We start from the raw sequence: 21383 nt of genomic DNA, 5'->3' as shown, positions 1-21383 counted from the left end.
CACGGAAGGTGTCAATCGCGCCCGTGGACACCACATGCTCCCTCTCCAGAGACACCTGGCCGCGAATGTAGCCGCGGTAGAGGGGCAGACAGTCGGGATGGACGGCCCCGTCGATTGCCCACTGCCTGGACCTATTGATGGCGCATCTCGCCAGGCCCAGGAGCAGGTTAATCCCTGATGAAGTATAACTTAGGAATTACACCTTCTGTCTAAAGAATTTATTTCAAAAATCATGTTGTCCCTTTCCCTGAAGGACTGTGGGTTGTGCAGAAATTGAAATACTTTTGAATCAGCAGCTAAAAACCACAGCCTTGAAAGCTAGTTTTGAATTTAATCATATCTTCAATTTCAGAGCTATCTCATCCTGCCTTATCAATTTAATCAAACAAACCAATAGTAATTACAATTCTCCTGTAGCTATATTTTTCTATTATAACTTACTTTGAACCATCCAGCCTACTGAGCCACAAGGGGCAGAAAGTTTCCCCGCTAGTACTCGAAGCTAAAATGGCAGTATGCTAATTAACTGGTCTGTGGGAGGATAGGCAAGATAGCTTGCAGCTACGATGGTCTCCCACCACTTGTGGTAAAATAGCCAGCTGACATTTGACAAATTGCCACAAGGGCGAGGTACAAGTTCTGCACTCCAGAAAAGTGAGTACGAAAGTAATTACCGTTTACCCATATCCTAGAAACAAACGCTCCAACATAGATCTGTTAGATTCCACTTTTAGCAACAATGGAAGTCTGGGCCATTTTGCAGAATACCCAAACACCACTTCATGGACAGCAAGTGAGACAACATTGATACAAGTGGATATAATACAAGATATTTGGAGTTATAAGAAATGGAAGACACAATAAATGGAATGTTAAACTTTATTTCCGATGGTCTGGAAAAATAATTCTGAGCACAAGTTACATCAATGTGGGTGCAGAAGTTGGAAAACTGGAGGGTGACGTTATAAATTAAACAATTGTCATTGGATCAATGAAAATAAATTTCACCTAGCTCATTTTAATCTCTTATTGGCCAAAGGGGTAGATCCCTCTGAAGAGAGACCAAGTGGTTAAAGTAACTCTCACAGGTTCTTGATTTGAACTGGTGATAGGCAAATGCAAAGACTTCTAAGTGTTTCTTGTTCATGGAGCTATCACTTTAGCTAGTGAAGAACCAAAGAGGGTTCATTGTTTCCAATAGTTTCCACCCTGACCCAGCCACGGAACAATGAACATTATCCTCAGAATAGAAGATGAACACCTGGTTCTCAGCCAACTTTTATTCACAGAAGTATATTCATCTTCCACAGCAAAAGAATCAATATCTGGATTCAACAATTAGCACCAGGAGGCGAATTTATACACCCACTTTCAGTAACCTGCAGTTCATGGCGAACCTCTGATCAACGGAGGGATCAACAATAAATGGGACTTGAAGCTTTGTTGCATCCTAGATTGTATGAGCTCCAGGAAATTACCGTGACCAGTACAAAAGGTTAGAATTTGCACCCATCTATCACCAATTTAAACCAACTTAAACTCTCAGCATTGCTGATGCCAAGAGCGTGGAACACTGCAATCCCAGCTCACTCTGCTTTCTCTTTCTCTTTCATGTGCAAAAAGACCACCGAGAATAGGAAGAGTCCAACCATCATGGAGAAGGTGCTGGCGTAGTATGGGTAAGCAGAGGGGATGAAGCGTTCATACTGTGTGTGCTGGAGAGGTCGAACAGAAACCTTGGACAAAAGAAAGAGATCTGGTTAGGTTTAGGTAAAAAAATCATTTTTCTATTCACCTCTAAACAGTCACATGAAAAAATATCTGCCAACTCAATCATGGGTTGCAAATACAAGGCTCTGCACCATCTGTGTTCTCTCACCACTTCAGGTGACAGGGTATCAGAATAGTTGAAGGCAGAGGAATATCCCCAAAACAAAAAGGACATTCCCCTACAGTCAAATGCAATCCTTGCTACAAAACCATGTGGCTGATGCTTTTGTGAAACAGATGCTCATCAGAAAATCTGATTACCTAGCAATGGAAGATTCTATTCGGGCCTTTTCTTGGTGATTCACTCAGTACAACCTACCTCCATGCTGACAAGAATGCAGACCCCCCCCCGTCCCAAATCCAAACAAGATGCTTCAATCCCTTGACTTACGTTGCTCCCAGGGACCATGGCTGCGTCATGTACTAAAGCACCATGTCATCAAAATGTACAACAATTTCATAAAGCTTTGGTAAATGAACTCCATCTTGAGTACTAGGTCGAGTCTGATCAAGACTCCTATACAACTGAAGCATACTGTACTCTACTTTGCACTTCACCCCTCTTGAGATCAAGGCCAACATTCCATTAGCCTTTATGGCTGCTTTTTCTTCCAGTCTACCAGTTTTTAAATGTGTCTACACGTACTCTCAAACCTCTGCTCCTCTGCAGTTCCTAGTTTACCGCTATTTACAAAATTTGGCAGTTTCTCTCTCTCTCTCAGGTTGAAGATGGATGACAATTGTCCACATTGAATTCCATTTGATTTTCCCACTCACTTAATCTGCTCATGTCCCGTTGTAACTTCCTACTCCCATTGTCCCTCCTAATTCAATGTCATTCCCCCAAAATTATTTCTCCTGTACTAAGCGAAAACTGCCTATCATAGGAGTGATTAGCAGTTACGCAAGCAGCAGAAATCATACTCTAATGTTGGAACGATAACGAGGGAAACTTTTCCCAACTTGAACAGAATAGAACAGTGGATGGGTTCAAAGACCCAACAAGGGGTTTTCCCCAGCATTTTCCATGTGCCATCAGGGTTGACTTCAGGTTAATATTTTAGACCTTTCACACATCTAGTACACAATGAATTCAGGTAAATGTCAAACAATATTGCTGCTCATGTGTTTAACTTGACGCATACCTGGGTGGAAGAGTAAAGATGGGTATATCCAAGCCTGTTGTAATCTACTTTAAACTGGAACACACCATACACGTCAGGCAGTTTGAACTGCACGCTATATTTGCCACCTGGGAAAAGAAGAAATACAGACTACTGAACATTTTCAGTCTTGATAAACTGCAAGGATAAACACTATATCCATTACAATGAAACCCATTCTCAAGCTTTATAAATAGGAAATACAGAAATAAGGTCAACAGAAGTTTGTAGGCAAACAAAAGAAAAGTACTTTTCATGGCAGATGCTGACTCTCAGCACCGCATTTCCTGTCCCTTTGTCCTTGCATTCTTTCACCCAATCTAGGTTGATGGGATAAAAGTCTCCTGTCTAAAAAAGACTGGAGTTTGGCAATTTGATGTTGCTCGATGCTGACACAGATACTCAAAATGGAATAGTTCCAGCAGTAACGTCCTATAACAAGCACTAAACCAATCTTAACCTGTTATTTCTCATTCAAATTTTCTTTTCCATTATTTGAATAAACTTATAATCACCTTTCAATCTCCTTCCTAACAAGAGCAGCACTAACATATTACACGATTTTCAGAATTATGGTAAAACATTAGATATTGACTATGCATCACAATGTCAAACTTTATTCATATATTTATACTCTGCTCTTCAGGCCGAACATCATGATGTTTGATAACTGGAGCTGTACAGATTCTACTCACTCTTTCTCTTCAAGTAAGTTCTAACAAAGGGATCAATTCGAACAAACTCCAGCTGAATGTCATCGCCATCAAATGGGACCCATTTCCCATTGGAGAGCTTCTCGATAACAACGCTGTACTCCTGCGCCAAGACAGAACATTACATATATCACAAAGCATGTCTAAAACTCTCTCAGCATCAAAGCTGAGTTCTCAATACAGAGGAATATAATCAGACTTGGGTAGTTACATTTGAATAATAAAAGAATAAAGGATATCGTCAAAGTCAATAAAAAGTCAGCAGATTGAGAGAATAATTTCCCATTACATTCCATCACACAGTATTGTTTTTTAGTGGAGTATAAAGGGCCCCCATGTCACTCCACTCTGACCAGTAATTCAAATTCAATTTGAAACATTATTAAACAACCTAGCTTAAAGTCTCTAACCATATACACAATTTGATTTTCAACCAATGGAGCTTATCCAAACTCTTGAGAGGTAATGACGTTGCTCTGTATCCACTACAGGTTATAGAGCAGTTTCATTGTCAAAGAATGTGATTAAGATTAGAATTCATTAGCATGAAAATTACTCTCTTCAAACAGTGAAAAAGGAGCAAGAGACAGGCAAAATGAGTAAAAAGCAAACAGTGTCATAATATCCCCAACCACCATGAGGTGGTGTTAGGACTTGTGCTGCAGAGAAGAGTACCAGACACATTGTTCATAGAAAGCAAAACTAACCAGACCCAATACAAACTGATTGGCAAGATACAGGAAGGTGCTGGGCTACTAACGTGTCATTAAGTAAGGCAAGCTACACCAATCGAACATGCAATGAATGAATAAAAGGAAACGCGACCTCTCCCCCAGTGAAATTTTTTTTTTTAAATCCAGGGAAACCATAAACTAGGTGATCGAGTAAAATGCTATGAGCTCTGACACTGGGTCAGTGCATTCAGCTAGGGAAACACCCATCCCAGGACAAAGAAAAGAGTCAACCATTCCCAATCATTATCTACCAATCCTGCAAAATCACTCTGTCGTGAAGGGGTCACAGATTGAAAGAGTTATGCCCAGTTTTTAATCTCAATTTGCATGTGAATTTACAACAGTTATAAACTTAAGTTTTTTTCCAACAAAAAGTGAATTTTCAAGTTAAGGTCTTCATGTCCACAATGAGAGAACCAAGTGCAGACTGACTTGAAAATCCACATCTACAAGTCAATTCATGGTCTCGTTCTAGCCTATCTCTACACTCCCTATAGTCAACATGTCATGTTCTCTGCTTATTTGAATCTCAGTGTGCAAGCTCCCCATCATTGGAGGCAGGCATTCGGCCCTGCTGTCCTCTTTCCCTAAACTCCTTTGCCGTGCTACATCTCTCCCTACTCTCAATTGCCTTTACAAAGCTCAACTCTTCAAGTGCAACCATCACCTTCCTTAACTCTTTCCAATTCCCACTTGCTCCCTTTAAGCATCTTCAGCTGCTAAGCGTCCCTGCTGCATATTTACTTAATTCAAAAATATCTCCTAAAATATCCAGTGAAAAATTCTAACAATAAGCATCCATTTCATTTGTACTTACCACCAGGTCGGTTACAGTGTAGGCATTTGGTGGCTTGATTTCTCCAACAGGATGGTGAGACACTTTTCCAACACGGAGAACTCCTTCCTCTTTGAACACCCAGCGGGACAGCGCCACTGCCAGTTCATAATTCCCAGTCTTTGAGAATCTAAAATCAAGAAAAAGTTTATATTCCATCAAACTCTAGAATAATCTTATACTAACTTCAAATTCACATCACAAAGTGGGGAGGAATCCTGAAATGTTTATTGCAGTGACCTGCACACCTAGGTCCAAATTTTATACTCTATATTATGACTGACTATCCTCTTTGGATCTAGCAATGTTACAACCATAAAACTTTGCATTCCCAATCTCAACTCCACAAATTCAGATATCTCCAAATGGCTACTCCCAAGAGTGCTATTTTTTGGTGTATGGCTACTCCCAGGAGTGCTATTTTTTGGTATTGAATGACAGTACATCGGGTGAATCACTCCAGCACACCAAATGCACAACCGCTTCTGTTCAAATAAATCCTTGGGTTCAAAGATGTTGCTTATAAACAATTTCACATTTCCACAGTTGTGCTGCAGCTGAATGGAAGTATCTGGATATTGATTAACCAACAGAAGGAAGAGTTTCCATTGCACACCAAAATAAGCTACGGTCTGAAATCAGATTTAAAAACCATGCTGAAGTCTAAACATGCTCACCCAAATTAAGAATTCAACTGCACAATCCCCACAATCTCCGTAAAAATATTTGTTTAGTTTCCTTTGCAAAATATTAATTTGCTTATCAGAAACATAGAAACATAGAAAAACTACAGCACAAACAGGCCCTTCGGCCCCACAAGTTGTGCCGAACACATCCCTACCTTCTAGACCTACCTATAACCCTCCATCCTATTAAGCTCCATGTACTCATCCAGGAGTCTCTTAAAAGACCCTATTGAGTTCGCCTCCACCACCCCTGACGGCAACCGATTCCACTCGCCCACCACCCTCTGTGTGAAAAACTTCCCCCTAACATCTCCCCTGTACCTACCCCCCAGCACCCTAAACCTGTGCCCTCTCGTAGCAGACATTTCCACCCTGGGAAAAAGCCTCTGAGAGTCCACCCGATCTATGCCTCTCAACATCTTATAAACCTCTATTAGGTCTCCTCTCATCCTTCGTCTCTCCAAGGAGAAAAGACCGAGCTCCCTCAGCCTATCCTCATAACGCATGCCACTCAATCCAGGCAACATCCTTGTAAATCTCCTCTGCACCCTTTCAATCTTTTCCACATCCTTCCTATAGTGAGGCGACCAGAACTGAGCACAGTATTCCAAGTGGGGTCTGACGAGGGTCTTATATAGCTGCATCATTATCCCCGGACTCCTAAACTCAATCCCTCGATTGATAAAGGCCAGCACACCATACGCCTTCTTAACCACCTCCTCCACCTGCGGGGCCGATTTTAGAGTCCTATGGACCCGGACCCCAAGGTCCTTCTGATCCTCTACAGTACTAAGAGTCTTTCCCTTTATATTGCAATCATTCATCCCATTTGACCTACCAAAATGGACCACGATGCATTTATCTGGGTTGAAGTCCATCTGCCACAATATATTGCGAAAAAAACATTTCAACTATTTTTGATAATCTTTAACGTAATAAAACATCCCAAGATGCTTCAGAGGAACATTGAAGAATATCACTGAGCTACAAAAGGAGATATTAGGTCAGATGACCAAAAGCTTGGTCAAAGAGATAAATTTTAAGGAGTGTCATAAAGGAAGAAAGTGAAGTAGAGAAGTGGAGAGGTGCAAGGAGGGTATTCTAAAGTAACCAATGGTCATCAATAATGCTGTGATTAAAATCAGGGATGCACAAGAGAATCAGAATCAGAGGATTATTTGTCAGAGTGTCAGAGGTTGTCAGAGTGCAGGAGGTTACACAGGTAGGGAAAGGGAGACCATGGTGGGGTTTCTAAACAAGGTTGAGAATTTTAAAATTAAGACAAGGCTTGACCTCCAATTCAAGCTCGTGAAATCCAGACTTGGCCCAATAAATATCAGGTTATGCCCATTCATCAGGAATCACAGCCAGCTCTCCATGACCTGTAATGACACCATTAGTGGTTCCCTCCAACAATATCCTTGGGTTCACTACTGACTGAAAGCTGAACTGGACCAGCCACTTCAACAATGCAGCAGAGGCTGAGTACTTTGCAATTAGTGGCTCACAATTCTTGACCTCCTCATTATCCACAATGTTAAAGTCAGGAATGTGATGTAATACACACTATGTGTCTTATTAGATACAGTCCCAATTTGACATCAAGCTTAGCCTAGCGTCATCCAAGGCATGGTAATTCACGAGATGTGTGTCCTTACCACCGGATTCAAATATCCACTCTCTGCTCCAACAGCTGTGGTATGTACCATCTATAGGTCCAATTCAAGTAACTAGCTCTTCAGCTGCACCTCCCTCGTGTGGACCACTACCACTAAGAGGAGCAACAATGCTGTTAGAATCCCATCACTTCCAACTGTCCATCCAGATTGAACATCAATCATTACTGCTTCATTGGCAATGGATCAGAATCCTGGTATTCCCTGCCCAACACCACTGAGAGAGTACAAGAACTGCAATGGTTCAAGATGCGGGCTACTACCACCTTCCCAGGGACAATAAATGAAACTTTGCATGGATTTCCCATACTCTCAGGAACAAATTTTTAAAAATTACACATCTTTTTGCAATGCGGTGACAATGAACCCGTAGGAGTGCAAGTTACTGATTGAAAATCTTATAATATGCAAAGTAACTTGGCCCTTCTGGTCTTACCTCTCAGCTCCTGGAATAGCTTTTTGTACGGGAGAGTTAAAGAAGGCATCACTGAAGAAATCAATGGAGCCACTGAAGACCATACGAGCATTGTTCCGGGCTTGGAGTCCAGCAATCAATAAGGTGTTCTTTCCCACACCATGAGGATACTAGTACAATGAGGAAAAAACTGGATGTTTGTCACAATTCTGGTTGTCTTTTCCCTTCCTATTTTACATACATATTTAGCTATCTGTTATTGCAGATGAACAAATGGCCATCATGCACTCTGTGCAGTATTATTTGAAGCATGTTCAGCTCCAATGTGTTTTAATTGAAAGGGAACTCAAATGAACAGAACTAAAAGCTCTGAAGAGTCATACAGACTCAAAACTCTCTCTCCACAGATGCTGCCAGACCTGCTGAGTCTTTTCAGCATTTTCTATTTTTATTTAAAATGAAGAGTTGGGTGATGGACATGCGTACAGCACCCAGTATATGCCCAGAAAAATATACACACAGGTGTGCCCAATATACACCCAGTAGGTGCATTTAATATTTATCCTTCCAGCACCCAGTACCTACACAACAGAACATGTTGCACAAAGCATGCTCATCACTTTCACTTAACAATAAGTTTAAGATTTTAAAAAAATGATTAAGTTTATTTATTAATGTCACAAGTTGGCTTACATTCACGCTGCAATGAAGTTACTGTGAAAATCCCCTTGTCGCTACATTCCGGCGCTTGTTCGGGTACACTGAGGGAGAATTTAGCATGGCCAATGCACCTAACCAGCACAACTTTTGGACTGTGGGAGGAAACCGGAGCACCCGGAGGAAACCCATGCAGACACAGGGAGAAGGTGCAAACTGCGCACAGACAGTGACCCAAACCAGGAATCGAAACTGGGTCCCTGGCGTGGTGAGGCAGCAGTGCTAACTACTGTGATAAGTGTGCAGTTGCGAAATCACATACACATAATTACAGATATTGATGCAGCAGATTCAATACTGCAGGAAATACAAGGAAAATGAAACAGGACTGAACCTTCTTGATTAATTAATTGACAAAGGCTGAACTGAAAACAATGACTGAACCAGCAAGCCTCTTTCAATCTGGGGTCTTTGCTGAGTTAGCTGATCTGAGACAGGGCAGCAAGTAGGACACAACAATTTACCTCAGTGCCCTTGAACTGGGAAAGGGATGAATGTGAGAACTGTGCTCCTGACCTTCATCCAGTGATTTTTAAAAAAAATATCCCAGAGTGTTACATATCAGGTAATGTTAGGATTAATATTGGTTATGGTTCCACAGTCAAAAAGCTTGTTGAAATCCACCATCTAAGGCTCATGAATGAAAAATGGTCAGTTAAGTATAGAACCAGAGGTTGCTTGTGGAACCATACCCCAGCATGGGTTCACCAAGAGGAAGAGGATCATTCCACCACCTGGAGATTGCACACAATAGTTACCTGTGTGATAGGCTTGTCCGGGAAGAAGGAGTAAGAGCTGGAGGATCCAGTCAGAATATCCAGTACAAGAGGATTATCAGGATCTGCCACCATACTAGAAAGAAAACAAAATGAAACATTGAAGCCTTGGCTGATAGACTCAAAGCTAGGTCAATTAAGTTGCTTTCATTGCAGTTTTTAAATGAATCAAAAAGTTGGTCTGCACAGAAAATTTATCATAATTTGCTGACACAGGATGCTAACGCATCACCAAACACACGTTAATCTCTCCATTCAAGCTTGTTTCTTGAACTGAACACATCATCCCCTCCTCTCGTGTACGTGCTTGGTTACTTTGTTGGTGGTTCCTGTATTACATTTTCTCCAACTCCTACACCATGATCTCAGTCTCCACTCTTTTGCCTCTGGCCTACCACATGTTCTCCCACTCACTATCATTGCTGGCAGACCCTTCCATTATCTCTCCTCTACACGCTGGAATGCTCCCTAACTTTTCCATACATCTCCTACCCACCACAAAGTTTCCTCAAACTCAGCCTCCTCTATACCTTTTGGCAGCTCCCCCGATTTCTATCCTCCTCCTGTCTGACCAACTGCAAAGCATCTGGGAATCCCTTTGCTGCATTAAAGGCTCAATAGAAACAGTTTTCATTGTAATAGCATCCGAATGGCACAGAGGGAAACCAATCAATCCATAGTTGCTATCCTATATGAAGTAGTGTCAAATGAAAAAAAAAAATCATCCAATCAAACTAATTTCTTCCACAGGCTAATATGTAAAATATCCCACTCATAATCAGTTGCCTTCATTAGCATGGCTTCACCACTGAGCGATCAAGGGGTACAACAAGTTCTTTCAACTCATACTTAAACCACCCTTCAGATGTGTTCCATCATGTTTCACATGACTAAATACTTTTTGGCTGGTCAAATCATTTCCTTTTCCATCTTTATGGACATTCCTTACTCTCACACCCCCAACATGTCAAACCTTAAAACCACCTACACTAACTACAACTGGAGTACATACTGCAGTTATTGGAATAAATCCGAGTGCTACCAACCGCCTTTCTCCTTGTTATTTTACGATTACTGTAATTTCAGCCCTTTTTCTCGATCACTACATGTTCTTGTATTCACAGTGGTTAGCACTGCTGCCTCTCAGCGCCAGAGACCCAGGTTCAATTCCCAACTTGGGTCACCATCTGTGCAGAGTCTGCACATTCCCCCCATGTCTGTGTGGGTGAGTTTCCTCCGGGTGCTCCGGTTTCCCCTCTCAGTCTGAAAGATGTGCTGGTTAGGTGCATTGGCCATGCTAAATTCTTCCTCAGTGTACCCAAACAGGCACTGGAGTGTGGTGACTAGGGGATTTTCACAGTAACTTCATTGCAGTGTTAATATAAGCCTACTTGTGACACTAATAAACTTTTTATGCCACCAAGACCTTATCACAAAGCCTCAACCAACATTTGCCAGTGCAAAAGCAATTAGCATTCCTCAGAGAGTCAGTTACACAACTTAATTAAAAACAAAACTACTGAAAGTAAAGAACATATATGCTTTGGGGAACAAAATGCAAATATCAATACAGTGCATGATATCGTGATTGCAGTCATCAGGCGATGAAACCAGCTTGTTTCTCATTCAGGTTTACTTAAATTGCCAAACTCAGATTGATGTGAAATGTACACTAACAGCCGAGGACTGCAGGTTACAACTGTGCTGTGTTTCAGGGTTAACAGTCTCACAACACCAGGTTTATTTGGAATCGCGAGCTTTCGGAGCACTGCTCCCTCATCAGGTGAAGGAGCAGCACTCCGAAAGCTCGTGATACCAAATAAACCTGTTGGACTTTAACCTGGTGTTGTGAGAATTCTTACTGTGCCCCACCCCAGTTCAACACCGGCATCTCCACATCTTTTCATGGCTAAGTTTTTGGCCAATTGTTGATTGTTCTGCTACAAAGTATAAGAGCAAGAAATATCTTTCCTACTTACCCAACTCCCTGAAATAAAAGGGGATTCTTTGGCTGTTTCCCCACCACAGTGGGAGCCTTCAGCAGTTGTTCATTATCAGCGATGATCAGTGTATGCTTTGGAAACAAAGAGGCATTTATATTCAACTTTTCTTTCTTATGAATCAGTCTTTTAGAATATTTAACAGTTCTTTTTGAAGCCACAATTCTCAATTAGTTTACAAATATATTGAAATGTTAGAATTTAATACATGACCCATAACTGACCGAGGAATTTGACGCTTGCACTAAGTCACAAAATTGGAAATGCGTTCCATTTCTCACTTTAACACAAGTAAAATTAATCTCAAAATTAAAAATGTCAACAGCTCCATATCTATTTTCTTGGGGGGGGGGGGGGGGGGAAGAAACAAGAATGTTCAAAGTCAATTGCTCTTCCTTTGCAAAGACCTTCTATATCATTACTCAGGTTGCCTTGTGAGGAATATGCTACTATTAGATCCAGCATGACTTCTTACCCTAATGTCCTTACCTGGCCAGGATCAGAAACATCATAGTTATGATGGTCAATAACAGAAGTTTTCTCCTCATCAAATTCGATTCCACATTCACTACCCAGCTCACGTAAAGGGTCCCCTTTAAGCAAGCAAACAAAAATTAAACTCAATATCAGAGATACTGGAAAATTCTAGCTGCATTCACCCTCCACTGCTCCTGACCCTAACCCCAAAGAACCTGCAAAGATCGTGCCCCCTCGCATTTCAAATTTCAGTGTTTCCCACCTTTGTAAATATTCTCCTGTTCTACTGATGATGTCCCTCATTTTTGCCTCAGCTCCTAAATGATGCTGCTTCGCTCCACAATTAACTCTACAGAGTGCTGTTAACATGGACATAGGAGCAGGAGTAGATTATTCGGCTCTTTGAGCCTGGTCCACCATTCAACTAGATTGTCGTTCATCTTCTACCGCTATGCCATTTTCCTGTACTATCCCCAGATCCATTGAAATTGTAACTATCTAGAAATCTATTAATCTCTGGCTTGAACATACTCAATAACAGTCTCCACAGCCCACTGAAATGGGGAATTCCAAAGATTCATCACTCTGAGTGAAGATGTTCCTCCTCATCTCAGTCCTAAATGACTCTTATTGAGACTATGTCACTTGGTTTTCAACCCCTCCCCAGCCACCGGAAAAAAATCCTTCCTACATCTACCCTGCCAAGTTCTGTAGGAATTTTTATGTTTCACTGAGATCACCTCTCATTCTAAGCTCTTGAGAATACAGGCCCAGTTTCCTCAATCTCTCCTCATAGGAAAATCCTGCCGTTCCACTGGTGAACCTTCATTACAGTCCTTCTATGGCAAGTATATCCTTCCTGAAGTAGGGAGACCAAAACTGCAGGCAATAATCCACCTTTGATCTTACCAAGGCCCTATTCAATTGTAACAAGACAAATATTCGCTCAAATCCTCTTGTAACAAAGGCCAATCTACTATTTTCTTAATGCCTGCTGCACGTTAGCTTTCAGTGACTTGAAAACAAGGACAGCCAGGCCCCTTTGACATCAACACTTTCCAATCTCTCACCATTTAAGAAATGCTGGCTTGGACACCACGGGGCACATTTGGAAATATCTTCTTTCTGTTGAGATGTTAAAACGGAAACTCTGTCTGCCCCTTTAAATGGCCGTATAAGACCTCAGGGCACTCAGTATCTGAAGGGCAGCTGTGTTCACTAGTGTCCAAGCCAGCATTTTTCCTACAACCAACATCCCCAAGATAAAGTATCTGGTCCTTTATTTCAGTAATGTTTATGGGACCTTACTGTGCAAAACCTGGCTGCCACATTCTCTACATTAAAAGAATGACAACACTTCATTTACTGTAAATTGTTTGGGAGATCCCAATATATTGATAGGCTTTATAAATAAAGTTTGTTCTTTATTTACCAAGATTAAAATGCACAAAATCATGTCTGATATTTTCTTCATAATACCCGAAGTTACTATATTTCAAGTACAATAATTAGTTGTTTTTTTACCAATGTCTGAGCTTGCAGCAACCAATACATTTCCACCACCATCGATGAACGTGGCAATAGTGTCAACATTGATGTTGCCTCCAAAATCTGAAATCAAAAGCAAATGTCATTAATCCAGGCTACATATCATTTCTTGCTCCTCCACACCTCCAAGTAGAGCAGACATTGGTGCTGGGAAGAGTAATACTCTAACCTCCGTCAGCCTGAGGTTTGTGTGGGTGGATGGATGGATGGATGGGGGGCGGGGCGAGGTGCTACAGTTGGTGTGGGCAGCAGAGAAAAGGTTGCAGGTGCTCTTGCGAGCTAACAAACAGAAGGGAGGACAATCCCTGGTCAAAGAGGTGTATCATGTACCTCTAAAGACTCTGGAAGATTTGCCTCGACAAAACCAGGAGGAGAAATCGCTGCAGTGGACCCTATTGCTGGCATTCAGTTTGGAATTCTCCAAAAACTGAGAGAAGTGCCTTTTTACTGTCATTCAACAAAGCGGGGAAGACATGGCCCCTTGAAATTAGGGAGTGGCTGTGGGCTGTTTCCTATAAAGACTGTAATCCTGTGGAGAGCATGTTGTAATTGGGGTGCAGTTATTGGTCATATGAAAGCATTAATAAAGGTTACCTTTTCTGAAGTTTAGAGTATTAGTTGTTTACTAAGTAATGTTTTGTCAATGTTGCTTTTAATTTTTTTGCAGCAGTAAAGGCCTTACATGAAATTTTGTGCAATTCCTTTAAATTGGTCGCAAGGAATTAAAATATCATTTTAAAAGTTAGCAGTCCCTACGGATGGTCACGTGGTACATTTGAGGACAAACACCAATTTTCTGGAGGAGCTAATCAATACTGAGGACTGCAGCAAATTACAGAGAGATATTTAAAACACAGAACAGGAAATTGACAAATGAATTTCAACACAGTCAAGTATTCTGGTAAATATGTTAAGAAAAATAAGATCAATAGGTCATAACAAAAAGCAAATCAAGTCTTATTTCCAAAGGGATAGAATCAAGACGTTACGCTAAATTTGTGTCAAGCAATATCCAGGCTTGGGCTGACAAGTGGCAAATAACTTTGCACCACACAAATGTCAGTCAATGACCATTTCCAACAAGAGAGGATCTAACCAGCGCCCCTTGACATTCAGTGGCACGACCATCACTGAATCCCACACTAGCAACATCCTGGGGGTGACCATTGACCAGAAACTGAACTGGACTAGCTATATATTGTGGCTACTAGAGCAGGTCAAAGTCTAGGAATCCTGTGGCGAATAACTCACCTCCTGACTTCCCAAAGCCTGTCCACCACCTACAAGCACAAGTTGGGAGTGGATGAGTGTAGCGCCCACAACACTCAAGGAGCTTGACACCATTCAGGACAAAGCAGCCGTTTGATTACTACCCCATCCACAAATATTGAATCCCTCCACCACCAATGAACAGTGGCAGCCGTGTGTACCATCTACAAGATGCACTGCAGAAACTCATCAAGGTTCCTTAGGCAGCACCTTCCAAATACATGACACTACCATCTAGAAGGACAAAAGCACCAGATACCTGGGAACACCACCACTAGAGGTTCCTCTCCAAGTCACTCACCATCGTGACTTGGAAATATGTTGTCGTTCCTTCACTGTCACTGGGTCAAAATCCTGGAACTCCCTCCCTAACAGCAACGTGGATGTACTAACACCCCAGGGACTGCAGCGGTTCAAAAAGGTCACTACCACCTTCTCAAGGGCAACTAGGGATGGGCAATAAATGCTATTCTAGGTCTAGTCAAGTGTGGCCCACATCCCATAAAAATGATTTTTTAAAAAATTAGACCACAAATAGAGTACCATGTATAGTTTTGGTTGCCAAATTATTAAAAAGGTAAGAGGTTGCAAAAAAAATGCACAAGGTTCATATTAAAACTGCAAGCAAAGGATGAACGGGCTGACACAGGTTTAACAGGCACCCTTCTTTTGAAAAGAGAAGGCTGAGGGATAACCAAAGAGAGAGATCTAAAATTAGGAAAGGTTTTGATAAACTAAACAAAAAGACTTACCAGGTATGGGGAAGCGTAAAACATAAAGTCAATAAGATAATCACCAAAAAAATCAAGAAGAAACTTCTTTACTAAAAAAGTGGTGCTCATCAACAAGGGTTGAGACCATTAGCGTAGATACATTTAATGGGTGGCTAGATATGCATCAGAGGGAGATGGAAATCGAGGGAAGAGGCTGCGTGGAATATAAACATTAGCACAGACTGGCCACACTGAATGGCCTGGAAATGTGCTGTACATTCTATGTAATTCTATAGCTGATCTCAACTGAGCCAATATGCAATTTGCAAGCTACCTCAATGACCTTGGTTAGGAAGAGAAAAAGTGGCCAAACAATTGGAGAACAACTTACAAATTCAAAAGGCAGTTAATGTCATTTGAAGAGATAAGAAAATTGGCAGGAAATAAATATATTTCCTGACACTGAACCTCGTTGACTTTACATTAAAAGCCCTCCAACTCTGTGGCTGATGCGGTATTTCTTTTCAATCTCTACACAAACTATTGCATTCCAAGTAGGCCATGCAGTCCACCAGTGATTTTCTTTAAACAGCAAAGCTCTAGAAGCCTCAAAAAGAAAAACCAAAATGCAATTTCCAAGTGAGAAATCTATTACAGGAAACATAGAAATCATAGACATCTTTACCTTCCACTGATGGAGAAAAAATGATGAGATGATCAAATAAAAATTCTCCATATTTAATCAAAGACAAACTCGGATCATCCGAAATCTTGAATGTCAAGTTAAATCCAAGATCTAATTGGAGATTTCAAACAGAGGCATGGGTTAGTGTGTTTCAGTAACTGATGAAGTACATTCAGAAATACACAAGTGATATTTACAGCAAGATGTAACGTTAATTAGTACTGGTATGAATTGTCCCTGTCCTGAGAGTACAATGGCTAACTGAAGTTTTAAAGTCGTTTGTTGCCTTAATTTTCACAATCACAACTCCTCTGCATTCCAGTTAATCCTTGTGACTGAATTTGGTTTGTCTCCCCTCCAGCTCCATCCAACCCTACTCGCTCTGGACTCCAAAGACCTCTGGTACTGATGGTATCCAGTGATCAGCCCCATTGCTAGCTGATGCAGTGGCACAGACTCTATTGCATGCATTCAGACTAATTTCTGATTGGGACAGATATTGATCAAACCGAAAAATGTCTTAATGGCAACAACTGGCCCATTTGATCTACTGGACTGGTCTCAGCTATCACAGTGTGTGGCAGGCTTGTTGGACCAACTGGTCTTTGTCTGCCCATTAATGTTCAGAAAGCATCTCCTGCCGGTCTTGGCTCTTTTTCTATCTCTTCAAAATCGTATACTCCACCCAGGGAAACACAGTGGTTAATTCTGCTGCCTCACAGCATCAGGGATCCCGGGTTTGATTCCGGGATTGCTTCACTGTCTATATGCAGTTTGCACGTACTCCCTGTCTGCGTGGGTTTCCTCCGGGTGCTCCAGTTTCCTCCCACAGTCTGAAAGACGTGCTGGTTAGATGCATTGGCCGTGCTAAATTCTACCCGAACAGGCGCCCGAGTGTGGCGACTAGGGGATTTTCACAGCAACTTCATTGCAGTGTTAATGTAAGCCTACTTGTGAAACTAAGAAAAAAACTTTAACCATTGCACCCATCACTGAGACTAAGTCATCCTCCCACCCGCAGCCGGCTCCCACCTGTCAGGCTCTTGAAGAACATGGAGTGTGTCTCCTTCATGTTGGTGTTCTCCAGAAGTACCAACATCCGCCCCGACCCCTCAGCCACAGAGAGGAAGGAGACGAACAGCAAAACCCAGGCCCCCGAAACCCGGTGCGCCCCCATTCCACCCTGGCTCCCACCCACCGCCATTTCCAGCTCCCGCACAGAGACCGGAACCGGAAACAGGCCGCCGGCCCCTTAGCAACAGCAGTCCCCCATCTCTCTCTCTCTCCTCGCTTTTTACCATTATCATCATTGAATTTACTATTTATTTTTAGATTTCGAGTCCCAAATTTTTTAAACGCGAAAATCCGACAACTTGTAAAGTCAACCACACCCACTTCTTAAAAACCAACCAATCAGCACCAGCCAACTTGTCACTACCACCTGCTGCAACACTGGAAGTGGTCCCCGGAAAACCAGAGTGCGGACTTGGGTTCCCAACCTTCCTCTTAATACCAAACAGCAAGCAGAATAGGGGGATGGCTTATGGTTTAATTTGTCACCTTTTCTATCCTGATCTAAAATCATAATCCCAATAGTTTATACATCATAGGATGTGCTGTAGTAAAAACATTATATTAAAAATCAGGCGTCATGTTTACATTTGCCAGCTATACCAAAACCACGCAACTCCTTAAGCTTCACTAGCACATTTGTACAAAGTGGCATATGGATTGATTTGTCTTTGAGGTGGTACAAAAACCACATTCACTGTTTACCCAAAGCACTGTGTAAACCTAGCAAGGACAATAGCAAAAATACCTGATAAGTAAATTCAAACACAAAAAAAAGGTGTAGCTGAATGGGGGGGGGGGGGGATGGATGCACAGCCATAGAAAGAATCATCTGGGGTAACCAAGGGCTTCTTCAAAAAGCCTTAAGAAAATCTTAAAGGAAATTCAAGAGACAGATGGGTTTATGTAGAAAATGGTAGAAAATGAGCATGGTTGTCAATAGGACAAAATAAAGGAGAGCACGTACAAAGGTTAAACTCGCAGGAGAAGCAGCAACAAACTCAACAGTCTACAATTCCAATAAAATTAAGAGTAAATTTGAGATTATTATTGAGATTAAATGAGCGACCCCTTATTCTTAAAACAGTGACCCATGGTTCTAAATTCTCCGACAATGTGCCTTGGCCGTATGGTGGCACAGTGGTTAGCAGGCTCCCAGGTTCAATTCCGGCTTCGGATCACTGACTGTGTGGAGCTTATACTTTCTCCCCGTGTCTGCGTGGGTTTCCTCCAGATGCTCCAGTTTCCTCCCACAGTCCAAAGATGTGCAGGTGAGTTTGATTGGCTATGCTAAATGGACCGTAGTGTCAGGGGGATTAGCAGGATAAATGTGTGGGGTTACAGGAATAGGGCCTGGGTGCAGGTTTGATAGGCCGAATGGCCTCCTTCTGCACTGTAGGAATTCTATGAATCGCAAACATCCTCTCCTCATCTGCCCTGTCAATACCCTTCAGGGTCTAAAAAGGTTTTAATTAAGTCATCTGTTACTTTTCTAAACTCGAATGGACACAAACCCAACCGTGACAATCTTTCCTCATAAGACAACTTCATTCATTCTTGGTACTAGTCTAGTCACCTTCTCTGAACAGTTTCTATGCATTGATATATTTTCTTAGATAGGGACACCAGTACTGGACACAGTACTCCAGATGTGACTTCACGAATGCCTTTTACAACTGAAGCAAAAACTCCTACTTTTGTAATCAATTCCCCTCACAATAAAAGATAACATTCTATTAGCTTTCCTAATTACTTGCTGTACCTGTATATTAGCCTTTTGTGATTCATGCACAGGCTCACCCAGATCCCTCTGTATCTCAGTATTCTGAAATTACTACCATTTAGATAATAAGCTTCTTTTGTAATCTTACTGCCAAATGGACAATTTCACATCTGCGCATATTATACTCCACTTGCCAGGTTTCTGCCCACTCACTTAACCTATGTTCCTTTGTAGCCTCCTTATGTTCTCTTCACCATTTACTTTCCTACCTAACTTTGTGTTGTCAACAAATTTGGCAATCATACCTTCAATCCGTTCATCCAAGTCATTTATATAAATTGTAAAAAGTTGAAGCCCCAGCACTGATCCCTGTGGCACACCACTCATCACATCCTGCCAAGCAGAAAAAGACCCATTTATGCCAACTCTGTTTCCTAGACAATCTTCAATCTATGCCAATGTCAGTTACCCCCTACACCATGAGATTTAATTTTCTGCAATAACCTCTTAGGTGGCCTTAGCAAAGGCCTTCTGGAAATCTAAGTATAGTACATCCACTGGTCCTCCTTTATCCACAGCAGATGCAAAGAACTTGAATTGGTTAAACATGATTTCCCTTTCACAAACCATGTTGACTCTGCCTGATTACCATGAATTTTTACAAATATCCTGCTATGACATCTTTAATGATGGCTTGTAACATTTTCCCTGACAGATGTTAGGCTGACTGGCCTGCAGTTTCCTATGTTTTGTTTCTCTTCCTTTTTGCTATCTTCCAATCTAACTGGACTTTTCCAAAATCAGGTGAATTTTGGAAAGTTAAAACCAACGCATCAACTTTCTCATTCGTCATTCCCCTCAAGACCTTAGGGTGAGTTTAAAGAATCATAGAATCCATACAGTGCAGAAAGAGGCCATCCAGCCCACAAAGTCTGCACCAATTCTCTGAAAGAACATTCCACCCAGGCCCTATAACCCCTGCACATTTGCCATAACTAATTAACCAAACCTATACATCTTTAGATACTAAGGGGCAATTTAGCATAGCCAATCCACCCAACCTGCACTGCAGCACCTGGAGGAAACCCATGCAGACACAGCGAGAAAATGCAATCTCCACACAGTATCTTTCTGACAAATTCACATTATCTTTTCTTTCATACTCTGTCCTACCATTTAGTTACAATTAAGGGGCCTGTACACTATATCTTGTATCATTTCTCATCTCAACCCAAACTGCTTCTACAACCTGGTTTCTGAACTTAGGTCTTTCCTCTCTAATGTGCTAACACCATCATTAATTAATAGAGCCACTCCTCCAACTTTTCTTAACTAGGGTCATTAAATATGCTTAAGCCAGAGGTAGACAGATTCTTGCCCAACAAGGAAGTCAAGATGATGAGGGGTGGGCGGGAATGTAGAATGGAGGCCACAACCAGGTCAGCCATGACAAATAGCAGAACAGGCTCATAGGGCCAAATGGCCTCTTGCTCCTAATTCATACATTTGTATGTACGACAGGGTGGGGTCAGAATTGTGGGGGAAAGCTCCAAACACCAACTTATGTTTTAACATGTGCGTGTGAGGCTACTGCAGATGGGAAAAAGAACCAGGCTCATGGGCCCCACCTCACTGGAGTAAATGTACTACAGCACCAAACACCAGACATAATTAAGCCATCCGGGACCAGACATTGGCCAGACTATTATTTTATTATTTATTTATTAGTGTCACAAGTAGGTTTATTTTAACACTGCAATGACATTACTGTGAAAATCCCTTAGTCGACACACTTTGGCACCTGTTTGGGTACACTGAGGGAGAATTTAGCATAGCCAATGCACTGAACCAGCATATCTTTCAGACTGTGGGAGGAAACTGGGGCACCTGGAGGAAACCCCAGAGGACACAGGGAGAACCCATGGGGCGGCATGGTGGCACTGTGGTTAGTACTGCTGCCTCAAAGTAGCAGAGACCCGAGTTTGATTATAGCTTTGGGTGACTGTGTGGAGTTTGCATGTTCTCCCCATGTCTGGATGGGTTTCCTCCACATGCTCCAGTTTCCTCCCACATTCCAAAGATGTGCGAGTTAGGTTGATTGGTCATATTCCCTTAGTGTCAGGGAGGTTAGTCGGATAAATATGTGGGGTTACAGAGTTAGGGCCTGGGTGGGATTGTTGTTAGTGCAGGCTTGATGGGCTGAATGGCCTCTTTCTGAACGTGCAGACTCTGCACAGACAGCGACCCAAGCCGGGAATCGAACCTGGGCCCCTGACGCTGTGAGGCAGCAGTGCTTAACCACTGCGCTGACAAGCTAAAAAAAGGTATAAAAGCAAACATATAATCATAAATGGGCAGAGTAATCTTCCCTCCCAGAAAGAAAAAAAAGATCAAAATTGTCAAATCCCAGTA

The 21383-nt window shown here is 41.9% G+C and overlaps 1 protein-coding gene across 1 annotated transcript; it reads right to left on the bottom strand.

Moving 5' to 3' along the window:
* Window positions 1-865: 865 nt before the first annotated feature.
* On the bottom strand, window positions 866-17447 carry ddost (dolichyl-diphosphooligosaccharide--protein glycosyltransferase subunit (non-catalytic)). Its single transcript, XM_078238953.1, has 11 exons — window positions 17210-17447; window positions 16178-16288; window positions 13487-13573; window positions 11975-12078; window positions 11465-11559; window positions 9468-9561; window positions 8014-8162; window positions 5198-5345; window positions 3629-3749; window positions 2916-3022; window positions 866-1736 (listed from the first exon to the last, which is right to left on the bottom strand). Exons 1-11 carry the CDS (start codon window positions 17379-17381, stop codon window positions 1587-1589), a joined length of 1338 nt encoding a protein of 445 aa, XP_078095079.1. The 5' UTR covers window positions 17382-17447; the 3' UTR covers window positions 866-1586.
* Between the last annotated feature and the right edge of the window lie 3936 nt (window positions 17448-21383).

This window comes from Mustelus asterias, chromosome 22 (assembly GCF_964213995.1).
Source record: "Mustelus asterias chromosome 22, sMusAst1.hap1.1, whole genome shotgun sequence".
In the NCBI taxonomy this organism is placed as follows: Eukaryota; Metazoa; Chordata; class Chondrichthyes; order Carcharhiniformes; family Triakidae; genus Mustelus; species Mustelus asterias.
The sequence above is the reverse complement of the archived record's forward strand: the minus strand, read 5'-3'. Positions and strand labels throughout refer to the sequence as shown.

What these genes read in the sequence shown, in the direction of transcription:
- ddost (XM_078238953.1), bottom strand. Translation starts at nt 17,381, where the DNA reads ATGGCGGTGGGTGGGAGCCAGGGTGGAATGGGGGCGCACCGGGTTTCG. An exon ending in TTTTTCTCCATCAGTGGAAG is followed by an intron (nt 13,574 to 16,177) that starts GTAAAGATGTCT and finishes TTTTGATTTCAG; the next exon opens with ATTTTGGAGGCAACATCAAT. An exon ending in TGCTGCAAGCTCAGACATTG is followed by an intron (nt 12,079 to 13,486) that starts GTAAAAAAACAA and finishes GCTTGCTTAAAG; the next exon opens with GGGACCCTTTACGTGAGCTG.